At 42.9% G+C, this 20,264-nt stretch overlaps 1 protein-coding gene across 1 annotated transcript in view; it reads left to right on the top strand.

Moving 5' to 3' along the window:
• The window catches only part of vegfc (vascular endothelial growth factor c), a 133,896-nt gene that overhangs the window by 66,236 nt on the left and 47,396 nt on the right, over nt 1-20,264 (top strand). Inside the window, exon 4 of the mRNA XM_075464212.1 lies at nt 20,089-20,228. Within this exon, the coding sequence (XP_075320327.1) occupies nt 20,089-20,228 (140 nt within the window). The remainder of the gene's footprint in view (nt 1-20,088; nt 20,229-20,264) is intronic.

The raw sequence follows: 20,264 nt of genomic DNA, 5'->3' as shown, positions 1-20,264 counted from the left end.
TTTATGTTCCTTTTTGTACCCTCTTATATCGCTCACGATATCCGTCTGTGTTTTCGCATAAATCATGGTATACTCCACCACAAAACATCAGGTGTATGTATATGTCAGAGGACCAAGTTATATACCTCTATCTAAAATGTATATAAGATGACTCTAATTAAGGATTTAAAACCCACCTCTTGGAATGTGAGGGATGTGGCTAAATTAATCAAATTGAAGCAGGTTATCACTAAGCTTGAACAACTAGAATCCTCAATTATTTTTACTCAAAGTGCGTAAGAGATGGCCAGGCCAGGTATTCTCTTCCTGTTTTTCATCCCACTTCAAATTCAAGTTCAAGTTCAAGTCTTTTATTGTCAGATGCACAGAACAACAGAGTCGGACTGGGCACTGAAATTCTTAGGACAGGACACCGTACAGCAACTACCATAATAAGACATAACATGCCGTAACATGACATGACATAAGAACTCTAACAATAAATAGGCAATATGGATACTACAAAATATACATTTTACGCTAATTACTAGAGCTATACTGAACATATAATACATGTAATAGCATATGCTAATCTAAGACCTATACTTTTTTTTTTTTTTAAATATTTTTTGGGGGCTTTTTATGCCTTTAATGATAGGACAGTTGGAGAGAGACAGGAATGCAAGGGGCAGAGAGAGAGGGGAGACATGCAGCAAAGGGCCGCTCGATGCGGGACTCGAACCGGGGCCAGCTGCAGCGAGGACTATAGCCTCTGTACATGGGGCGGCTGCTTAACCCACTACGCCACCGACCACCCCTCTAAGACCTATACTAACCTAGAAACACAAGATAAAAATACAATATTGTGCAATATTGCATGTTGTAGTGCAAACAGCAGTGTAGGTAGGCATGTGTAAAGTATCGAGTGTGAAAGTGATGAGAGTGCATTATAGTCCATTTAGGAGCCTGATGGCCTTGGGATAGAAACTGTTCTCCATTCTGCGGGTGCGAGACCGGATGCTTCTATACCACCTACCAGAAGGCAGCATGGTGAACAGTCTGAAGGATGGGTGATGGCAGTCTTTTAGGATCCTGCCAGCTCTACAAAGACATCTTGTGTGGTGGATGTCCTGAAGAGTTGGGAGTTTCCTACCGATGATGCACGCAGCAGATCGGACCACACTGCGTAGGGCCTTACGGTCCATGGCTGTGCAGCTCCCGAACCACACTGAGATGCTGCCAGTCAGGATGCTTTCTGTAGTGCACCTATAAAAGTTAGTAAGGATGACTGGGTTCACTTCTTGAATCTCCTCAGGAAGAAGAGGCGTTTCCGGGCAGCTTTGACCACCTTGTCCGTGTGGGCAGACCAGGTGAGATCATGGCTGATATTAACCCCAAGGAACTTGAAGCAGCTGACCTTTTCTACTTCGGATCCGTTGATGTGAAGGGGTGCATGCTCCACCCCCTGCCGCCTCCTAAAGTCCACAATCATCTCCTTAGTTTAGCTGATGTTGAGAGAGAGGTGGTTCTCCTGACACCATGTTGTTAGGGTGTCAACCTCCTCTCTGTAGGCTGACTCGTCACTGTTAGCGATGGTTGTGTCATCAGCAAACTTCACGATGAGGTTGGAACTGTGCGTTGTCGCACAGTCATGTGTTAACAAGGAGAACAGGAGGGGGTTGAGCATACAACCCTGGGTGCCAGTGTTTGTGACCACTGTGGCTGAGGTGCGGAGTCTTACCACCTGTGGCCTCCCTGTCAGAAAGCTGTAGATCCATTTGCAAAGGGAGGTGTTTAGTCCCAGGTCTACAAGCTTGGAGACGAGTCTGGAGGGGATGATGGTGTTGAACGCTGAGCTGTAATCAATGAACAGGATCCTCACATACGAATCCCTCTTTTCCAGGTGGGAGAGAGCGGTGTGCACTGTCAGGGCGATGGCGTCATCTGTAGACCTGTTGGACCGGTATTTAAACTGCATCGGGTCCAGGGTGGGAGTGGTGAGGGGCAGATGAATGATTTGACCAGCCGCTCGAAGCACTTCATGATGACAGAGGTCAATGCTATCGGGCGATAGTAGTTCATGCTGGTGGCTTTAGTGTACTTAGGCACAGGGAAGATGGTGGTCCTCTTGAAGCAGGTGGGGAGTATGGATAGGCTGAGGGAGAGGTTGAAGATATCACTGAAGACCCCTGCAAGCTGGTCAGCGCACCCCCCTGAGGGCCTTACCTGAAATGCCATCGGGACCCGGGGCCTTGCGAGGGTTGACCTTTTTGAGGCACTGCCTCACCTCCGCTACAGACAGAGTAGGCATACTGCTGTCACGGTCATCAGGTAGTTCCACTACCTGTGGATGGTTGGTAGAGTTGGTAGAGTGGGTTTGAAGTACCTTTTTCGAGTACGGACGAAGACTCCAGCACGTCGACCTCGTTTCTTCCTCCTCCGTCTTGTAGGTAAACAAAGCGGCGGAACAACAAAGAGCCCACTGCAGTCCGAGCTCGTACTCCGGAAAGTTAAATGAAAGTTCGTGAAATAATCCTTTCCAAGTGACGATCGTATACCCAGAAGTGTCTGCTGGTCATACTGTATGAGTGACACTGTAACACAAATGAAACAAGCAAAGACAATTAGAAAAACAAACAAAAAGTTAGGTAGCAGTGACGGAGCTCCCATCAGTGTGACCGTATTGCTGGCGCACCGGAAACTCTAGAGGAGTCTTGGTATTGATCCACAAATCGGTGCCATTTTAAGTAAATAATACTATTATGACCGCTGGGATAGGCTCCAGCCCCCCCGAGACCCGACCGACGGATTCAGCAATTTTGAAATTATAAAGGAATTGCAAGTGAAAGTGTACTTGAATCACAACATTCCATCACTGCAAATTGTATTAAGGCATTGTTTCTTAATGTGCAAAAATAATAGTAATAATGGAAACAAAACTAAAAGTAAACTTAAACCGTCTAAAGACAAGTCCTGTTATTGTGACTTTTTGACCCAAGTGAGAAAAAAGTCACAATAACATAAACAAAAGAAACTGAGAGAATCACTAATATTACCAGCTGATTCTCCGCGGGCCATAAAGATAACAAAGATTTACGCCCGTACTCGGTAGTGGAAAACGAAGGCTTCGAGCGTCTCGTTAATGTGCTCGATCCACACTATGTTGTGGTGCAACGTAAACATCTGACTGAAACAGTTATCCCCATGATGTATACATGTGTGAAAGACGACATCCTAACGGAGATGCAGTCAGCAGAGAGTCGGCATAACTTGTGACACCTGGACATCACTGTCAACGCAGTCGTACATGACAGTGACTTCTAATTACATCAACAACGAGTGGTGCCTCGTGTCTCGTGTGCTTCAGACCACCGAGGTTCTCACGAGCGACACCACTAGTAAAATCGCTGACATGTTGACAGGGCCATACAGGAGTGGGGGCTGACCAGCAAAGACCCAGCTGTCGTGACAGACAATGCTGCAAATATGGTTCATGCGGTGGAGATAATGCAGCTGATGTACGTCGGCTACTTCGGGCACACACTGAACTTCTTTTGTTTTGCCCCGGACGGCTTGTTGTCGGAAGCTAACGTTATTGTAGTGTGATACCTTGTCAATTGGTTTCTGAGATTTGTAGTATTTCTACAATAACTGGCCTCCGCTTGGCAGATCTTGCAAACCACTTTGGTTTTATCCAGCTCGTTGTCCTTTGTTGTTTTAAATCCGACTTGGTTCCAGACGTCAGACTTAAGTTGGGGCAGCTTGCTGAGCACAGTTTTACCTGCGTCAGCCATCTTGCACGCTTGAATGACAAGTGGACGTAAATGTGCTACTGCTGTATCACGCACGATACTAACACTGTAATATGCTATATGTGCTTGTTAATTTGTGTTTTTCTTTATTTCATTTCAAGACCTGGTTAGGACCAGTTTTCTTTTTATTATAATGTCCTGATATGTAAATTCCTAGATTGAGAGATGGTGTACTTTCTTTTTCACATGACTTAAACCTAAGCACATAAAAAAAAGAAGACTTTCCTTCAACATAAGTAAAAATGTATGGATATTTATATAAATTTTAAAAAGAAAAAATGCTTTAAAAGAATTTTGATGTTCTTACAAAACTTAAATGAAAGCTTTCTCAGGAGGGCAGAAAAATAACAAGACACTTGGACTTAGATCATCCGAGACATTTCTGCCAAGAGGTAACTTAATATGTAGCTGGGGACATGTAGCTTGTATAATGCCCTTATTAAAGTTTTTATTCTTGGTGTTCACATTGAAGAAATAAATGGAAATGTTATTCTTTTGGGAGCATTGAGAGACCTTCCACCCAGTACATTTGAACCAAGATCTGCTTCAAGATTCAATAGTTCTGGTGAAACAAGTCATGAAGTGTGCAGACAGCTGTAAGAGAAATTGATTATGTCTTGTGTAAAATAGCTGAGGCACGCCAGCAGTAGTAATGTGTTGATGTCTTGGATGAAATGCTAATGTTTACTTCAGTGTACAGTAAGTGTTGCTGACCCAGAACATAGTTCCACAAAATCTTGGAATTTGTAGGGATCAGAGCACATGTTTTCTATAAACATTTCCTGAGGAAAAAGATCCCCAAGTATGACGTCTTCCTGCAGCTGGACCGAGAGCTGTGTGCAAAACATAGATACAGGATGAGGGCATGTGAGTGCAGTAACATCAGAGTATCCTTGCAAAAATAGCTGCAGACATGATTTAGATGGACCACACCTTGTGTTATCTGTGGAATATTGCATCAAACTTTTTCCCTGTGGAAAGAACAAGGTGTGCTGATTTTGATCTTCAGAGAGAATCCACATTTGATCATTTTATGACCACTTCCTTTTATGGCATGGGTTCAGATGAGATGGTTGTCATTTAAATCCCTAGCCTTTCCATGTGTCAATGTATCCTTCAGCAAAACAATGAACCCCTATATATTCATCAGTTTTCAAGTTTTTGTATGATGGAGGGAAAGCACTGCATAGACTGATAAGCTCTATCTGTAGGTGAATGTATGAATTACATACTCATTCTAAAGCACTTTGTTGACAGATTAAAAGGTGTTACATAAATGCGGACCATAGATTTTCTTATGCGGTCTAACCTTAGCTGCCATACATACTTTGCTGTATGTTTTTTTCAAAACGCTTTCATATTTTTGGGCACATGGGACATCATGATAGATTTGGAAATTTAGGTTTTTATCACAAATATTATGAATGTAAGTCATAATCATGGCACGGTTCAATGCAATGAAATATTTAGTATCCTTCCATCAGTCTCAAATTTTGATAGCTGATTTTATTTCATCTTATTTTATAACACAGAACAATGGATTAGAATTATTTTCTTTTGTTTAGATTTTGGGTTTCAAAGCACCCATTGGTCTCACATTTTCTCTTCATAAAAGCTGCTATCTCTGCATTTCAACAACAACAAAAAATCTGTATTTAACCACAAATCCCTTGTTTTCAAATAGAATGTCAATACTTTATCTATTGCCTCTCAGCTGTGCCTTAAATCTACGTAAATTCTCTCAGCTGGATAGCTCATTTACACATTGTTGATGGACTGAGTCATGCAATATGTTGTCTTTTTGTTTTAGTTCAGCTGTGCTATTAATATCCTAAGTGTTAAGTGAATGAACTGGTAGTAGCAGTCTCAGCAAATGGTTCCTTTGTTATTTGAGCTGTTAAAGCTGATATCATCGACAGAGGAAGTCAACAGTTGCCAGAGTAAATCAAGAATGTTGCTGTCTGTTTGTGTTTGGGAGTGTATGGTATGGTAATGCTTTGGCATGCACTTAGATGAAAGCTGTAATACTGGATTATTAAACTTTCATTTATCCATAGCTGACATCCTGAATCTAATTGTTACTGATAGTTGGGCAAACAGTGAACATTGTTGGTTGACTTCCATCTATCCATCCATCCTTTTTCGCCCGCTTATCCGAAGTCTTGTCGTGGAGGCAACAGTTCTAGGAGAGAAACCCACACATTCCCCTCTCCAGCGACACTCTCCAGCTCCTCTAGGGGGATCCTGAGGTGTTCCCAGGCCAGAAGGGACATATAATCCCTGCAGAGAGTCCTGGGTCTGCCCCAGGGACTCCTCCAAGTGGGATGTGTCTGGAAAACCTCCAAAGGGAGGCAGCCAGGAGGCATCCTAACCAGATGAACCCCCTCAGCTGACTCCTTTCGATGTGGACGAACAGCGGCTCTACTCAGAGCTTCCTCCGGATGGTGGAGCTCCGCCCCCTATCTCTGAGGCTGAGTCCAGCCCCCCTCTGAAGGAAACTTATTTCAGCCGCCTGTATCTACCCCCCGTAGAATCACCGGAACCACCTTAACGTGGTGGAAGGGTTTGAGTATCCCCGTGATCCTGAGAGCTGTTAGAACCTGGTCGGGTCTCTGTTAGGAACATTTAGAAGAATACTCAGGAATACTGTCAGGATATTTAACCCTGTTACAACAAGGGGACATCTACAAACAGAGGATGTGATGCAAATGTTACAGGAAGATCCAGAGTTCTCTGGAAGCTTTTACAGAGCAGAAAGACGGAGGCTTGCATTTCTGCTGATACGAGTGGTGACATTTCCTTTTGCCCTTCTGGGAGCACATAGTGGTGCTGATCATTTGGAAGCTGGGACATTCTCTTATTAAAGCACACAGGGGTGACCTCTCCGAGTGCAGCTATTATTCTCATGCATAGGTACAGTATTTGCAACATAAGCAGTTACACAGAAGTAGAAATGCATAAAGGATAAGAATTTTCTATCAGTCTCCCATGGCAGGGGAGGGGTCAGACTAAGAGCAATTCAAAGACCTCCATGAAGAGGCACCAGAGTCATTTAGTGACCTCGCCTTTAAGTGGGCTTTGGCTTGGCTGTCAGTGGAGCTACAGTAGTTTCTTAAATTAAGATTTATGATATGAGCTCATATTGAGTGTCCAAGGCCTTCAGCAGCTGATATTACCCAGTGTTCTGTCAGAATTAACACCACAGATGCTTATGAAAGCGTCCACAGACAAGACTTCAAAAGACTGCAGTTTAGGAGAGGGTAAGAGATAAATGATTACTGTAAATGAGAATAAATTAGTATTCACACCATAAATACAGAAGAAATTGCTGTAGACATGCTCGACAGCAGACTGTCAGCTTGATGAATAAAGCTTGTTTAGGAGGGTGTCTGTGCCGGTGAGAGCTGGTGGAGCCACAGGAGAGGAGCTAATCACAGCTTGTTCGTCAGGTTGGCTGTGTTCCTGAGATTACAAACAATGTCGGGTGTGTTTTTTAATCACTGGCTGCTGACTTCTGTGTTATTCCCTGTATCATCCATTAAATGGTAAACATAATGTTAAAGCCATGGAATGTAAATTCTTCCTTCACTGATTACTATAACCAAAACTCTTGATTATGTGTTGTTACATCAATTCAGCATTGCCAATATCCCCACTGCTGACCATTTTCCTACCAGAAAACTTCCACTATAGATGTTAGTAATTGAACAGTGAGTGGGCTTTTTGTGATGGACAAAAACACACTGAGACACATTAGGAGCAACAGAATACAATAGAATGAATGTATCATCTCAGAAGCTACACTAAGCAGAAATGGTAAAAAGGGATAGTTACTGTTGTTTGACAGAAGTCACAGTCAAGTTTTTTAAGGTGAGGACCTGGATACCTTTTTTGTAAAGGCAAGGCATCTTTATTTATGTAGTGCATTTCATACCACAGGCAACTCAATGTGCTTTACATAAAGACAAGGCATTTAAAAGAACAGCATAAAGCAGCATAAAAACAAGCAATTTAAAGAGAAAAAAAATGAATAAAAATTAAAACACAGTTAAAAGCAATCAAAGAAGAGGGAAAAAGGAAAAATATAAAACAATTAGGAGGATTTATAGCATTATGCTTTAAAATGATTTAAAGGAACTCAACCATAAGCACACAGAAAGAGAAATGTTTTTAACCTGGATTTAAAAGTGCTTACAGTTGGGGCTGATTTCAGGTCTGCTGGTAGTTTGTTCCAGTTGTGAGCAGCATAACAGCTAAAAGCTGCTTCACCGGGTACAGTTTGAACTCTGGGCTCCACTATCTGACCTGAGTCAGCAGATCTCAGAGCTCTGCTGGGTTTATACTCTACCAGCATGTCATTCATGTATTCTGGACCTAAACCATTCCGTGATTTGTAGACGAGTAGCAGAACTTTAAAATCTATTCTGTATCTGACCGGGAGCCAATGTAAAGACTTGAGAACTGGGGTGATGTGATGTGATCTCTTTGTTCTGGTTAAAACTCGGGCTGCAGCGTTCTGAATGAGCTGCAGCTGTTTGAGACTCTTTTGGGGGAGTCCAGTCAGAAGACCGTTACAGTAGTCAAGTCTGCTGGAGATGAAAGCATGAATCACCTTCTCCTGATCTGTTTGGGACATGAAACCCTTAATTCTGGATATGTTCTTAAGTTGATAAAAGGCTGATTTGGTGACTGATTTGATATGATTGTTGAAGGTCAGGTCTGAGTCTATCAGCACGCCGAGGTTCCGGACTTGGTCTTTAGTTTCTAGAGACAGTGACTCAAGGTGTTTACTGACAGCAAACCTCTTCTCTTTGTTGCCAAACACAATGACCTCAGTTTTTTCTTGATTTAACTGAAGGAAATTTTGGTTCATCCACTTTTTGACTTGCTCTAAGCAGTCGCACAATGGGCCTCATGCAAGAACCGTTCGTACGCACAGATTTGTTCTTAAGTCGTGCGTACGAGTGATTTAAGAGAATTTGCGCCTTCACCAATCTTTTCGTATTTTACATTTTCTTTCAGGAACGAACAGAATTTACGAGTGATCAGACCTGTCGTAGGAGTTTCCTGAAGTAGTCCGCTGTTATTCTAATCAAGTTTGCTTCACTAATGGATTGTATATTTAATTACTTTGAAGCAAACATAAATAAATATATACATTATACCCCATAATGATGCTGACATTATTCTGTTTGACTTAAATTATGCACTAATTGAAGGTTAATCTGACTCTGTATATAACAAGGTCAATGGGAAGCGTAACCAGCGGCTGACTTGTTACTTTTGGATGCCTTAGCACGTCAGGCTCTTGGAAGAGAGCGTGTAGACACCCATGTGGAGACAGACGAATGGCTGACATCACGATTAAGATTGCCAAGGACTGTGCTGCTGAAAATATGCAGCTTGCTAGAGCCACAACTCCAGAGAGAAACATGCCGATCAAACCCAATTCCACCACACGTCCAGGTCCTCACCATCCTTGGATTTTTGGCCACTGGAAGCTTTCAGAGGGAGATTAGAGACAGATTGGGGGTGTCCCAGTCCTCTGTGAGTCGTGCGCTCCCCTTGATCATCAAAGCTCTCATCAGTTTATCACCCATTGTACATCAGATTCCCATACACCGCTGTCCAACAAGTACAGATTAAGAGGGACTTTCATGCCATGGCTGGACTGCCAATCATAATCGGAGCACTAGACTGCACACATATACGCATCACAGCCCAGGCAAACCAGAAGGTGTGGTGCCAGAAGACCCTCCTCATGGACTGCCCCATCAAAGTGCCATCATGATGAGGCAACAACTGATTGCACGACTTTAGTTGCAGTCATCGTGCGCCTGGTCATGGCGAGACGTTTTTTTTTAAGCCATTTTCATATCAAACCATTTCTTTTTTATTTCGGTGACATTACAAACTACAGGTGACATGGTATTAACAGCATTCGTAATTGCTTCCCATTTCTTCGGTTTAGCAGGTCCCGTAATTCCACTGCTGTCGTTTAAACACTTTTTCCGAAGTTAAGAGCGTTTGTTGAATCTGACGTGGGGTGTTCGTACGAGACCTTCATACGAGACCTTCATACGAGACCTTCGTACGAGACCTTCGTACGAAAAAAGTAAGAGAAATTTAGAATAAAAATACAAAAATGTTCTTGCATGGGGCCCAATGACTCTATAGGACTGCAGTCATCTGGAGACAGTGCGAGATATATCTGTGTGTCATCTGCATAGCTGTGGTAGTTGACTTTAGAGTTCTTCAGAATTTGACCCAGAGGCAGCATGTATAGAGTGAACAGAAGGGGTCCAAGAACTGACCCCTGAGGAACTCCACATGTCATAGCCACTCGATCAGATTGATTACTTCCAATAGTCACAAAATAACTCCGCTCCTCCAAGTAGGACCTGAACCATTCTAGGACTGTCCCGCTGAGTCCTGCCCAGGTTTCCAACCTGTTCAGCAGTATACTGTGATCCACAGTGTCAAATGCAGCACTGAGATCCAACAGGACCAGAACTGACACCTTGTCTGAAGTTAACCCATGTGTCTAACAGACACATGGGTTAACTGACTGTTTGGAGTTAACTGTAAGTCAGAGAACACACAGAAATGATCAGAGAGCGCCAAGTCCTTGATATCAACAGAAGAAATGTAAGGAAATGGTTGGTGATGGCTAATGGTTTAGAAGTTATTTGCTTGCACTGTCTATTTATCAGAATTATATGATCAGAATGTACAATAAGAGGATCCAACTGAGAGAAAAAAAACAATTTAAGTCAATTGAACAACGATGTTTCAGTGGTTAAAGCTAACTTTCACTTGAGGTAAGAGAAAAGGAGGCCAAGGCTGAAGCTGAAAAGCTTTTATCTGGCAGCAGATCCAAGGCCGCTGGTGCTGAGCCACAATTTTTTCGAGGTTTCACAAGACATTGCTCCACTCTGGTAATTTTCCTAACTGCTTTTTTTGGCAGAAATCTCAGCCTACTGGCCAGAGTTTGGATATTTACATGAGCTACATAGTACATCATCCAAATTATAGGTGACTAGATAGTCAATTTACAGTTTAAATGAAATCTAATGACTTTTTCAATGTTGAAAAATTTGTCTGAAAGTTGACATATGGAAAGGTTAAGGGTCAAATATGACTGTTTCTGTCAAGAGCATACTTTGGCTTATTTCATCATCTTGAAATGTTCAATAAAATGATTGCTTTGGCAGAGCCCTGAAGCAGCTGGCAGGTGTTGAGAGAACAATCACTTCGAAAGTAATAGAAGTCGTGCTTAACTGTATAATTTGCTATTTGACTGACCGAAAGTATCTCTAAGCATTTATGTCTGACTGGCTTTGCTCAACACCTGTGACTTCAAGCATTTTCCTTCAATAACACGATGGTTTATTTTTCCTGCTACACTTTTATATTGTATCCAGTGTGTTCTGGTTTTGTCATTTTTGGCAGTGTTGTTTTAATAGTCTTAAATGCCTCCCATATGCTTGTATCTTTCCATGATAGTTCCTCCTTTCATCCTCACCTTCCCTGGGTTTCAGCAGCCTGAGACACTCACTTTGCAGTTCATCACGAGGGGCCATCTTCCTGATGTATTCCTGGATGGTGGCTCTGACACTCAAACTTCCTCCTTCCTCTTGGTGTACAATCTCAGGGTGCTGGACTTGGGGTGAAACCCTCCGTACATTCTGAGGAGCTTTCTTGTCTTGATATCTCCTCCTTTGGCCAGGTTATTATGCCAGCGGGGTATCTGATGACTGGCAGTGCGTAGTCGTAGTGTTGATTGCTCAGACTCTTCAGGACCTGCTTCACTCGACAGGTACTTGGTTGTGACTGACTTCCTTGCGGCCTCCCCATGGTTGCCATTTACCTGTGGGATCACAAGGTATCTGTAGCTTCTCTCAACATCTATTATGGTGCCAACCCCTTCAGTCGTAATCACCTTGGCTCTCTTTGATATCATTCGGCCGCATTTATCTTGTCCAAATGACATCCTGATGTCCTAGCTGTATATCCTTGTGAGGTGTATCAGTGAGTCAATGTCTCACTCAGACCTGTCATCCATATAGAGGAGGTGGCTGATCAGAATCAGAATGAGAATCAAGTTTATTGCCAAGTAGGTTTGCACTTACAAGGAATTTGACTTGGTGTAGTTGGTGCAGAGTATTAAGTATAGACAATATATTTTCTTCTGTGCTGGACATGTTTGGTTTGTGGCAACATGTAACAGAACCTACCCACTTTAGAGGTCACATTCTGGGCCTGGTCATTTGTAAAGGTGTTGATATTTCTTCTGTTGTGGAATGGGACGGGGGCTGTTAGAGCAATAACGAAGCTGTTTAAGAGCTGTAACACTTTTTTATTTACATTATTAACTATTTACATTAACAACCAGTAGGTGTCACAATTCAATGTTATCAATGATTTTTTATTTTTTTTGGGGAACGTTGGCAAGGCAGCAGTGCGAGTTTGCTAAGGCGGCCGCCTTAACTATAATGCGCTATAATGAATCTGTGCGCACGTATCAATCCAAGCACATTTCGTTTGTACATCCCAATCAACGTGGAATTAAGCGCACATGTCTGAGCACCCGACTACTCCCTGTCCACGCCCCTACTTAAATACATGCCAAATCATATTTAAATGAGCCCTGCACCTGCGATTCCCCTCTGTGTACGATCAGAAAATAAAGAAAAAAGAATGAATTAGACCGGAAAAAAGAAGAACTTCACGGAAAGCGAGATGTCGGTGCTACTTTCTGAAGTGGAGGCCCGCAAAAATGTGTTCTTTGGCACGCTGTCCTCCGGCATAAGCAGCAAACTAAGAGGAGTGGGTGGGAGAGCCCGATGCTGTCAATGCTGTGGGGTCTGAGAAGCCTCACAAGCAGAGGTGAAGAAGAAGTGGTCCCACATTAAGGTGGAGGTGAAGAAGAAGTGGTCCCACATTAAGGTGGAGGTGAAGAAGAAGTGGTCCCACATTAAGGTGGTGAAGAAGAAGTGGTCCCACATTAAGGTGGAGGTGAAGAAGAAGTGGTCCCACATTAAGGTGGAGGTGAAGAAGAAGTGGTCCCACATTAAGGTGGAGGTGAAGAAGAAGTGGTCCCACATTAAGGTGGAGGTGTAGAAGAAGTGGTCCCACATTAAGGTGGAGGTGAAGAAGAAGTGGTCCCACATTAAGGTGGAGGTGAAGAAGAAGTGGTCCCACATTAAGGTGGAGGTGAAGAAGAAGTGGTCCCACATTAAGGTGGAGGTGAAGAAGAAGTGGTCCCACATTAAGGTGGATGTGAAGAAGAAGAAGTGGTCCGACATTAAGGTGGAGGTGTAGAAGAAGTGGTCCGACATTAAGGTGGAGGTGAAGAAGAAGTGGTCCGACATTAAGGTGGATGTGAAGAAGAAGAAGTGGTCCGACATTAAGGTGGAGGTGTAGAAGAAGTGGTCCGACATTAAGGTGGAGGTGTAGAAGAAGTGGTCCGACATTAAGGTGGAGGTGAAGAAGAAGTGGTCCCACATTAAGGTGGAGGTGTAGAAGAAGTGGTCCCACATTAAGGTGGAGGTGAAGAAGAAGTGGTCCCACATTAAGGTGGAGGTGAAGAAAAAGTGGTCCCACATTAAGGTGGAGGTGAAGAAGAAATGGTCCGACATTAAGGTGGAGGCGAAGAAGAAGTGGTCCCACATTAAGGTGGAGGCGAAGAAGAAGTGGTCCCACATTAAGGTGGATGTGAAGAAGAAGAAGTGGTCCGACATTAAGGTGGAGGTGTAGAAGAAGTGGTCCGACATTAAGGTGGAGGTGAAGAAGAAGTGGTCCGACATTAAGGTGGAGGCGAAGAAGAAGTGGTCCCACATTAAGGTGGAGGTGAAGAAGAAGTGGTCCCACATTAAGGTGGAGGTGGAGAAGAAGTGGTCCGACATTAAGGTGGAGGTGTAGAAGAAGTGGTCCGACATTAAGGTGGAGGCGAAGAAGAAGTGGTCCCACATTAAGGTGGAGGTGAAGAAGAAGTGGTCCCACATTAAGGTGGATGTGAAGCAGGAGACTGGCTGCCCACCGCCGCAGTGTGACCAAGACAGTCGGGGGGGGGGGGGGGGGGGGGGGTGACAGAGAGTCGGGGCAACTATGGGTGACACTGCTCTCTCTGGGGTGGTGGGAGCACATGTGGGGGACTCTGATTACCCCCAAGGTAAATACCGATGTTTTTGTGTAACTCACCAACGTGTTCATAGAGTAACGTGCAGAAGTGCGCCGGGGAAAAGGTGAGGCTGATTGAGACATTTCACACTTTACGCACGGGGTTATTAACATTTGCCCACAGAGACGATCAGGGGCTTGTTAGAAAGATCTAAAGCTGAAGTTTAACCAGCAAAAAACAGCAAGAAACTAACTTTGACCACCGACTATGATGCTGTGAAGACGGGATAGAAACTGAGGGCGCACTTACTCAATGCACGACACGGGGAATAATATTAGGACAATTACACAATAAAGTTACTCACCAAGAAGCCAGCCATCCCGCACAGTGCCAGCTTGTAGTCTGTTCCCAACGATGCTGTTACTCAGAATGTATGAATCGTGCGTTGAACCAGGCCACCTCGCCACAATGTTTGTTAATTGCATTTACGCATCACATATGATCTGTACATCGATCTAATGAAAATGTTTCCTGTTAACATACAAATTCATCATGTGATGGCGCTTTTATAGCAATGTGTGCGCAGTCGATAGCTCCGATTACAAAACCGGCTCTCGCTTCAAATTGTGCTTTAATGTTGGTCTGTTCAACTTCGTTGTGGGAATTTGATATACGTGGCTGAGATGCAGATAATTCTGTCCCACACGGCTGGCATGGCTCGGCTCAGGGTAGACTGGCACAGTCCCAATCGGTTGGCCAGCTCCCTCTGGAATGCCCCGGTTGCTATGGGAACCCCAGTGTGCACATCACCTGTGAGCACAGGCAGCGCATGGCTCCTCGCTGTGTTGCGCTCCAACGCCGGCCGCAGCTCTGCGCACAGTTCCAGGAGGATTGCCCTCAAAACGGCTAATGAGTCGCCATCATGTGCCAGCAAATCACTCTCTGTCTCTGAACACACGCTCTCTTCAAATTCCACCATTTGCAAAGTCTTCTAATACTGCTAAAGCAGCCATTGTTTTTAATGGTATGCATTGCACCACTTTTTATCCACTTGTGTAACTGCAGACACATGGGTGTGTTAATTGTTTATCAGTGTTAATTGTTCATGTATCTCAAATGTACACATCACTGTCTCAGGACTAATTGTTTTCTCATTTATTTATTATAACAGTTTCCCAACATCACCTCTAAGTGTCGCCAAAGAATCAACAGCTGTAGAAACGTGCGTACGCCAGCCCTGAAGTTGGCGTGAGGCACCGCACATTTCCACGGTCTTTTCGCTCTTGATACATCTAATCGTTGACGTGAACTATTTTGTGCGTACGCACCCTTTGTTCATGAGGCCCCTGATGTCTTCGTTGCACACTACTAAGCGAGGTCTGCCTTTGTTGAGAGGGAGTGGGGATCACTGCATCAGCCGTGTGTTTTGCTAGCAGGTGATATTTAAGAGTCTACGTACTCCGCTGATTGCTCAATTCACATCGACAGTAACGGCAGATCATGTTGGTCCTGTTGAGAGAACCATCTGGCAGGGTTTTGAAGGTGAACTTGCCATTATTTATAAATAAATTATTATTAAATATTTTAAATCGTCCTGAATAATTTTGATGATTCTCTATCTATTTCTTGCAATACAAACACAAAAGCTTATAAAAAGGTTCAAATGTAGTTTTATTCTCCGAACATATGCATCCTATGTACTGAAAATGAAATAGTGTACAGTACATCGTAATTTAGGAAGCATGTCTTGACAGAAAGCACCATTTGGCTGTGTGCACATTCTTCTTTGCTACCTTTGCTGCTGCTAATACGGCATTTCTTTTCTTAAAATGGTTTATAAATCATCAGGATTTGCACGTTGATATTACACAGCAACATAATTTTCACTTGGCCTGTAACCAAACCATTGGATGAAAGAGGGTTAAATAATTGTTTGATATTTTACAGAATCCCAAATAGTTGCCCAAGCACGTCTCTAATAATATTTACTTCTGTAGTTTTTAAATACGCTTATCTATTAAACTTGACAGATAAATGGACCCAGCACACTTACTGCCAGGCTACCCTCCCCAAAGATCATGGAAATAAAATTGTTTTGCCGTGTGACGCGTCCTCTTCCAACAGCACACAATGCCACAATCAAAGGAAGTTCAGAAAAGATTGGAAGGAAAATGGAAGTATACACAGTGGACACACCCACTCAAAAGGGTCTTTGTACCATGAAGTAATAGATTAAATTCAATTGTGAAGAGAAACATGTAAATGAACTAATATTTGAAATATTAGATTTCTCAAAAATAATTATTGTTTGCATTTATAATAACTTAGAACAGTCTCACATTGTCACCTGATTTCTGACAGTCCTAAAAGAGTTCCACATATGCTGAATTTTTTCCTTTAGCACTGCAACTGATGTTCTGTCAGTCAGTGGTCTAACTTCTTGATATTTAGCTTGTGGTTTCGCCAGACCACCTTTGTGTCTGGTGAGAAGGTTGTTTGGGGTGGGATGCATTGAGAACAATGTTAATTCTGCTCTTTTCCAGAAATAAATTAAGCAACAACGTCTATTCATTAGTCTGTGATGTGAAGCGAAATTGTAACTGGGTCATGCCGCAAGATCGATAAACTTAGTGACAAAATACAGTCATGGGAAAGTACACTAACTCAGGTCTATGATTTAACACATCAGTAAAAAGTAAAGAAATCTGGGTTTACCAGGTCCTACAATTCCGTAAATATAACTATGGATGAACAACAACAAATCATGTACACCGAGCCATTATATAACAAAAACTGCGCCATGTGGAGGGAAAGCAGTTTGGGAAAGAGTAAGTAGAATAGAATAGAAAAATACTTTATTCATCCCCCAGTGGGGGAAATTCAAATTTGACGAGTAGCTAAATTAAAAAACAAACCATTTACAATGATTGTATATTAGACAAAAACAACAACAACAACAACAACAACAACAACAATAATAATAATAATAATAATGAATGACTAAATAAATAAATTTGAGTAGAACTCAGCAGTCCCTGTTAAAAAGCCTTCTGGCTGTGGGGACAAAGGCCCTCCTGAAGCTCTCAGTCCTGCAGCCTCTCACTGCAGCTGCTCCTCTGTCCTGCAGGATGCTGTGGAGAGGATGTTTATTATTCTCCAAAACAGAATATAACTTCCTCCTCATCCGTTGCTCCACCACAGCACTGAGAGGGTCCAGCCTTCTGCCTACAACAGAACCAGCCTTTTTCACCAGTTTGTCCAGGCGCCTACAGTTTGTGTCTGTAGTGCAACTCCCCCAGCAGACAGCAGCATAGAACAGTGCACTCTCAGTGATAGTGTGATAAAACATGCACATCATATCACCGCAGACATTGAAGGACCAGAGCCATCTCAGGAAGAAGAGACGGCATACATTTAAATACTGAATCTAATTCACACAGACAGAGTACATTGAAATCTCAGTGTCTTTTCACCTGTTTGACAGTGGAAACCACTTAAATGACAAATAGAGTGAAGTGTTTTCTGAAGGAGCTCTCCAACAACCACAATACAAACTAAAGATGGAGCAATTTTTTAAATGTATTATTTAATTTCATAAAAATGCTACATCAAAGTTTAGTTTCCCTCCTGCAATAGAGTTACATTTGGTTGTATTTGTCCAAGAGCAATGCTATCTGCAGTTGTCTACGGGTTCTGATGATTTATTTGCTGCCTGCCACAGTATTATTAGAAATGTCTAAAGAATGTTTCACTGTAGTGGATTCAAATAAAACCCTATCGAGACAAAAGTGAAAAGCTGTATCATTTTGACCTCTACACAGATGATTTTTGTAGTGTAACTTTGATTACTGTATTTACTACAGTGTTGCCATGACCCTAAAAATACTCAGCCTAGGTGAATGAGAGCTTTCTGTGTGTTCGGTAACCATAGTGAGGTCAGCTATGATAATAATCCTCATCAGGATGAGAGGCAGAGATGCATGGTGTAAGCTGTTTAAGGTTCTTGAATAGGAGCCATTGTGACTAATTACTTATCATTCAGGCTGCACATTCCTAACTGATAGAATAAAGTGGCTCTCAGGGTTTCTTTTCTACAAGTGTGTATTAATTGTCATAGTCCATCTCCCAACTTAAAAGATTTAGCATGTTAACACAGTTGTAGTTACAATGAACTATCCAAAATGCATTTTCTTTGAAAAAAATTAAAGATTTAAATTTTTTTTTAAATTGCATGTGGAGTTAAACATCAATTCCAAATGCATTGAAATAATTCAAAAAAGAAAAACAACCTCAATCAAAGGCTCACCCCTGTAAGCCCCGCTCAGTCATGTCTTATCACCCCTTGTAGTGTGTGGTAAAGTCATTCTCATTAAAAAAATCTGTATCTGGAGCATGCAGGAGGTAGCACGAGGTTCAGAAACTATGCTGTGGAGTTTGTCATGTTTTCTTTACATGTTGAGAATGGGATGCTGCATGCTGTGGTCAGCAGAAGAGACAGCTAACTCCCCAGCTAACGCGCTCTCACTTGCACGGTGACAGGAAATGTTGACACCTTTTTACATTGTCTCAACAGTTAACGTTCCTGAGATTTTACTTGGAGGTTGGGTGGAAAAGCTCTGCAAGAAGCCAGAAATAAAAGTCGCTGACGTTTGTGTACTCACATGCCACCGCTCCAAAACATCTCCAGGACATTTCGGGACTTCAGTGCATGTGAAAGTACACACAATCAGGCTCCACTGGCAGAACAGGGACTGGCACCTAAAACCTACAGACCTTCCCACTGGGAAGGATGTGTGGACACTTGGACATTTTTATTGGTGCTTCAGAACACAACTGCATTTCATTTCAAAGCATGACCACTTTGAAGTAATTTGTCCTTTTTTTTAATTCACTGTGGTGTTCTGGAACTCACTGCAGTCTTCTCCCTTCTGATGTCTTTATATTCTCGCTCACAATGCAGAGGAAGAGTGACCAAATCCAAGACCAGCTCTTTCTTCCAGATGTGCTAAGGCTGTATTACCTTCTCAGCCTCTTCTGCAGACCAAAGGTTGTTGTATTCAAACTGACACTGCCATGGAAACCCATTCCATGAAGCTCTCTACGCACTGTTCCTGAGCTAATCTGAAGGCCACATGAAGGTTGGAGGTCTGTAGCGACTGACTCTGCAGAAAGTTGGCGACCTCTGAGCACTGTGCACCTCTGCATCCTCTGACCCGCTCTGTCATTTTATGTGGCCGACCACTTCCTGGCTGAGCTGCTGTCGTTCCCAATCACTTCCACTGTGTTATAACACCACTGACAGCTGACAGTGGAATATTTAGCAGAGAGGAAATTTCACGACAGAATGTGTTGCACAGGTGGCATCCTATCATGGTACCATGCTGGAATTCACTGAGCTCCTGAGAGCGAAACATTCTTTCACAGATGTTTGTAGAAGCAGTCTGCATGCTGAGGTGCTGGAATTTATACACCTGTGGCCATGGAAGTGATTGGAACACTTGAATTTAATTATTTGGGTGGGTGAGTGAATACTTTTGGCAATATAGTGAATGTCCTTGCATAGTTTATGCTTCATGCTGTTTTCATGCAGCCAGATACAACCACTGTTATAATAACAGGAGTCCTACATTGTAAGCACATTTACATGACACTGCCTGGCCAGGGCAGTTTGGGCCTTTCACACATGGCTGCTTTGGGCTTAGAACTTTGGCATGCCTGAAAAGCACAGAGAAACAGCATGAATTATCTCTCTGCCGCAGCAGCAGCAGCAGCAGCAGCAGCAGCAGCAGCAGGGCAAGGACAATGCACTAACATATGCACATGGCAGTAAAACTATTTTGGGGGAGGAAATAGTTCAGCTAGAGCACAAATACCTACCTTTAAGGGTCATAAATATGCTTCTAGTGACCACCAAAACTCAGCCACATTTCCTGTTTTGTTTCAGCAAGGAAAGATATTTGACAGGAGGTAAGTAATGAACAGTCTATGCACAATAACCATGGACCCTGGACCTCCACATCTCACCCTATGTGATTGCAAGATCTCTCTTTGTATAGTTGCTGCTGCCTCACTTCTCTGTAGGATTATTTAAATATGCTGGGAGAGAAGCTTTCAGTTGGATCTGAAGTTAAAATGACTTCTAAAATTCACTTTGCCTTGTCGCTCTCTCTGCAGTTGTTTGAGATCACAGTGCCGATCACCCAAGGCACCAAGCCAGTGACCATCAGCGTGGCTAACCATACGCAGTGCAGCTGTCTTTCCAAACTGGACATCTACAAACAAGTTCATAGCATCATCAGAAGAGCCCTGCCCGAGTGAGTACTCTGTTACTATGGCACACACAAAGGGTT

This window comes from Odontesthes bonariensis, chromosome 4 (genome assembly GCF_027942865.1).
Source record: "Odontesthes bonariensis isolate fOdoBon6 chromosome 4, fOdoBon6.hap1, whole genome shotgun sequence".
In the NCBI taxonomy this organism is placed as follows: Eukaryota; Metazoa; Chordata; class Actinopteri; order Atheriniformes; family Atherinopsidae; genus Odontesthes; species Odontesthes bonariensis.
Note: the sequence above shows the minus strand (reverse complement) of the source record. Positions and strands in the feature narration are given on the sequence as shown.